The sequence below is a fragment of the Labeo rohita genome, chromosome 8, assembly GCF_022985175.1.
Source record: "Labeo rohita strain BAU-BD-2019 chromosome 8, IGBB_LRoh.1.0, whole genome shotgun sequence".
Lineage (NCBI taxonomy): Eukaryota > Metazoa > Chordata > Actinopteri > Cypriniformes > Cyprinidae > Labeo > Labeo rohita.
In genome coordinates this window covers 13,377,368-13,382,083 of record NC_066876.1, presented here as the reverse complement: position 1 = coordinate 13,382,083, position 4,716 = coordinate 13,377,368, and the positions used below count along the sequence as shown (strand labels likewise).

The following is a 4,716-nucleotide window of genomic DNA, read 5'->3' as shown; positions in this document are numbered from 1 at the left end:
TCATTACACACCCACGTCTGCTTACAAGGCCACTTGTTCTAGGTTTGCATGTTGAGAATAGAATTTTACATATTCATTTAAAGCACTGAAATGACAGTGGATTTATAAAAGCGCTCAGTGTTGTGTACAAAACTTAGGAATTAATGCGATTCCTAACACAACACAGTCTTTGTTATTTGAGCATTGGAGTGGTCATTTGTGACAAGCAAAATGACACTTTGAAACTTACATAAAACATTTTTTAAAAATCATGTTCATGTTTGAAGAGGCAGTTGAGTGTCCAAAAAGAGTAAACACGTCAGTAGTCTTGATTTATGAGTAAAATGAGGTCTGTGGTTAACATTCCTGTAAGAGACTTTCATTTTGTTCTAACATAAATTACATACAGTCATAACTAACATGTGAATTTTGAATATTTGTGTTTTTCAAAAACACTTAAAGTGCAAGCAAGAATGTGAATTTGTGTTTAAAACATAATGTTTTAAACAGTGGTTTAAAGATTGACGTAACGTGTGTATTTTATGTTGATGTGTTTATGTTTATGATATTTACCACAGACCTTATTTTACTCATAAATTGAAAACGAACATTCTAAACTCCGTAGGAAATTCCATCATCCACGTCATAGTTTAACAGGTCTATAATGTACACATGCATAGGCTACATATGTAAATAAACGTCAACAATTACTTTAATGAAAGTGAAAGTGGCAAATGTTTTTGATCACAAACTATGACATTTCACTTTATTAATTAATCACACCTCAAAAGCCACATGGTTTCACTTTTTGTCATTCAGATGCGTGGGGCGAGAGTAAAGACACATATACTTCAGCCATCAGTTCTAGTTCAGTCAACAATAAAAAGCGAGGGGAATTTCAAGGAATAAAAACTCTCCTTTCTCTTCACTCTCTCTTCCCACAATGGTCGGAGCGTGAAAATCGTCAGTTGTAGAGAGAAAGGGGACACATCTCGACTGGAAAGCCACTGAATCCTTTTGGTCGTCCTCGGCGAGAGATTTCTCGCTGACTTGCGCCGAAAAGTGTATCGTAAATCATCAGAGGGATTTCGTCGGGGGGGGACAAAACAACAACAACAACAACAAATGGCCAGTGAGTAATTTACTGTGATCTTGTGGTAAAATGGTGACGAGGATTTGAGGTCTACACAGCCAGTTCCGCACGGTTTAAGGATAATCAGTGTGTCAGTTTGGGCTTTCTTATGTAAAGCAGCTGTCTTTGAAGGCGGATCTTTTGGCAGGTTAGTTCAGGACGGTGGCGGAGGAGCTCAGACACAGACAGCGCTCGACGCAGCGAACAACTCTTGACGGAGAAGCGGACTGTCTGGAGACGAGCTGAAGTGAATATCACACGTTTACCGAGCGGATTCATTCATTATTTTTCAGATGACTGCGATAAAACGACGCCGTGCCTTCAGTTTGGTCAGTTTGGATACACTTTGCGGAGGATGAATGTGGAAAGTAACGCCAGAGCGAGTTGAAAAGTAAGTGTACTTTCGTGAGGGAAACAGACCGTCAACATTATCTCACAGGAGGGGACCATAAGAGTTTGAGAAGAAGGAATTATCATCTGTGGACTGGGAATTGAACATAAACTGCGTGAACCATCTAAACATGGTTAAAGCTTTTATCTGTCTTTGACAGATAATACTTTTAAACTGAACTGATTGTTTGGAATCTGAGTTACTGACTCATAAGTTTTTCTTTTTACTAATTCATCCTCACCTCTCTTGTTTTTCGGAATACAACTTCTCAAGCAAAGCAGCTAAAATTATAAAGAGTGACAATGAAGCAACTTTACTAGTAACAAAAGCTTTTTTGGAAGACAATCTGTGCTACATGAATTAATATTGAAAGACAATGTTTCCTGCCACTTTTGGACTCAGCCTTGTGCTGCTGTGCATGTCCGAGATTTGTTCCGCAATCAGTTCCATCGACCCGGACCGGCCAGGAGAGGGAAGATGCCAGGAGATCGCCATTCCGCTCTGTAAGGACATTGGCTACAACTTAACAGTTATGCCAAACTTAATGGGACACGAAGATCAAAGTGAGGCGGCCATAAAGCTGCACGAGTTTGCTCCGCTGATTGAATTCGGCTGCCACAGTCATTTGAAGTTTTTCTTGTGCTCGCTCTACGCTCCCATGTGCACGGAGCAGGTATCCACACCCATCCCAGCATGCCGAGTAATGTGTGAGCAGGCAAGGCAGAAGTGTTCTCCCATCATGGAGCAGTTTAACTTCCACTGGCCTGAATCACTGGACTGTTCCAGACTGCCAAATAAGAATGATCCCAATTACCTCTGCATGGAGGCACCCAACAACGGCACCGACGAGCCCCCAAAAGGCTCCCACACTCAGCCGCCAGACTCCCGACCCCCTCGGCCAGGTAACAGCCAAGAACTGCCGATAAAGGAGAGGGTTGGTAAAACAACATGCAGCAACCCTGGAAAGTTTCATTATGTTCAGAAGAGCGAGTCTTGCGCTCCCAAGTGTTACTCTAACATTGATGTGTACTGGAGCCAGGGCGACAAACGCTTTTCCATGGTGTGGATTGCCATCTGGTCCATCTTGTGCTTCATCTCCAGTGCCTTTACTGTACTCACTTTCCTTATTGATCCACAGCGCTTCAAGTATCCCGAACGACCCATCATTTTCTTGTCTATGTCTTACTGTGTTTACTCCGTGGGTTTCCTTATAAGACTTTTCGTAGGAGTAGAAAACGTGGCCTGTGACCGTGACAGTGGCGTTCAGTACATCATCCAGGAAGGCTTGGAAAGCACTGGCTGCACTATCGTCTTCCTCATTCTTTACTACTTTGGAATGGCCAGTTCCCTGTGGTGGGTCATTCTCACTCTCACATGGTTCCTCGCAGCTGGGAAAAAATGGGGCCATGAGGCCATCGAAGCCAACAGCAGCTACTTCCATTTAGCGGCATGGGCCATACCAGCCATTAAGACCATCATGATCCTGGTTATGAGGAAGGTAGCGGGAGATGAGCTCACAGGGGTCTGCTACGTGGGCAGCATGGATGTCAAAGCCTTGACGGGTTTTGTTCTTATTCCCCTCTCTTGCTACCTCATTATTGGCACTTCCTTTCTGCTCTCAGGGTTTGTGGCTCTCTTTCACATCCGTAAGGTCATGAAGACCGAAGGAGAGAATACGGATAAGCTGGAGAAGCTGATGGTTAGGATCGGCGTCTTCTCTGTGCTCTACACGGTCCCCGCCACTTGCGTCATCGCCTGCTATTTTTACGAGCGCCTTAACATGGATTATTGGAAGATTCTAGCAGGAGAGCAGAAGTGCACCGAGGACAGTAAGAGCGGCGAGGAGTGTGTGATGAAGAGCTCCATCCCGGCCGTGGAGATCTTCATGGTTAAGATTTTTATGCTGCTGGTGGTGGGCATCACCAGCGGCATGTGGATCTGGACCTCCAAAACGCTGCAGTCGTGGCAGAACGTTTTCAGCCGCAAACTTAAAAAGAAGACGAGGAGGAAGGCTGCATGCGTTTTCACAGGAAGTGGACCTTACCTCAAGCCTCATCCTGCACTGAAAGGACATAAAACCAAGTATGAACCAGCAGGTCCTCCTGCAACCTGTGTATGAGCTGGGCCTCTACACATACAAATGGCCAAGAAATGCTGGACTTAAACAAACTACTTTCTAAAGAGACAAGCCAGCAAAGGACACAATGCTTGTATTTATTTTATGCAAACTTCAGATGCAACGTCCCCAACAGGTTTTTTTAGTTCTTAGTGCTTGTACTACATCTGAAACTTTGCATACTTTGGAGACAGTTTTGTGAAACAAAGAAAAAGGGAGCGAGTCCCTATTGCTGTCATTGGGATGCCTGTATCATGTCATGTGCAATAGTTGTTTCCCTTAGTGACAGAGAGAAAGGGACTCTGATACTGTAGGGCTGTGATTAAAGACAATGAAAGGACTCGACAAACAATGGGTGTGAATGGCTCGGGGAAAAGCGGCTCCTCCGTGGCGTAGTCGTGTGGCTTTTCTATGGAAATGAAGGCCGTGTCATACACAACTGCATTGACATTGGAGTGCAGCTGCTCAATAAGGCCTCGGCAGAGAATGAACTGCCTATTTTTAGGCCTTTTCATGGAACAAAGTAAATCTTTAAGCACTAAATATTGCCGACACAAAGAGAGAAACTTGTTATTTGACTTGTTTTGTACAGTCAGTTCATGCCCTCTGGTTTGTTTTGTTATACCAAGCTCTTTTTAATGTCCTACATACATTTGTGTATATTTCTAAAGGTTCATATTTTATAAGAATAAATAAAACATTTTAGTTTTAAATGTTTGAAATGAAAAGCAAACGCTTTTATTATTGTGCTGAGTTTGAAAAGTTTTTCTCTAATGAAGTAGGAAAATGTGTCATTTGAATTTATTTTAAGAGATGAGTCTGCTTCACTAGAGGGATTCCACAAATATTCTCATAACACTTTTCAATAAGGTGTCATTAGTTAACATTAGTTAATGTATTAACTAACTTGAACGAACAATGAATACATTTATTACACTATTTATTCATCTTTGTTTATGTTAGTTAATAAAAATACGGTCGTTCATTATGTTAATTCACAGTGCATTAACTAATGTTAACAAACACGACATGATTCTAATAATGCATTAGTTATTAACATTAACTATGATTAATAAATGCTGAAGTATTGTTCATTTT

The 4,716-nt window shown here is 42.0% G+C and overlaps 1 protein-coding gene across 1 annotated transcript; it reads left to right on the top strand.

Annotated features, from left to right (window-relative positions):
- The first annotated feature begins 478 nt into the window (after nt 1–478).
- On the top strand, nt 479–4,513 carry fzd10 (frizzled class receptor 10). The gene has a single exon (XM_051118037.1). It carries the CDS (start codon nt 1,879–1,881, stop codon nt 3,619–3,621), a length of 1,743 nt encoding a protein of 580 aa, XP_050973994.1. The 5' UTR covers nt 479–1,878; the 3' UTR covers nt 3,622–4,513.
- The last annotated feature ends 203 nt before the right edge of the window (nt 4,514–4,716 follow it).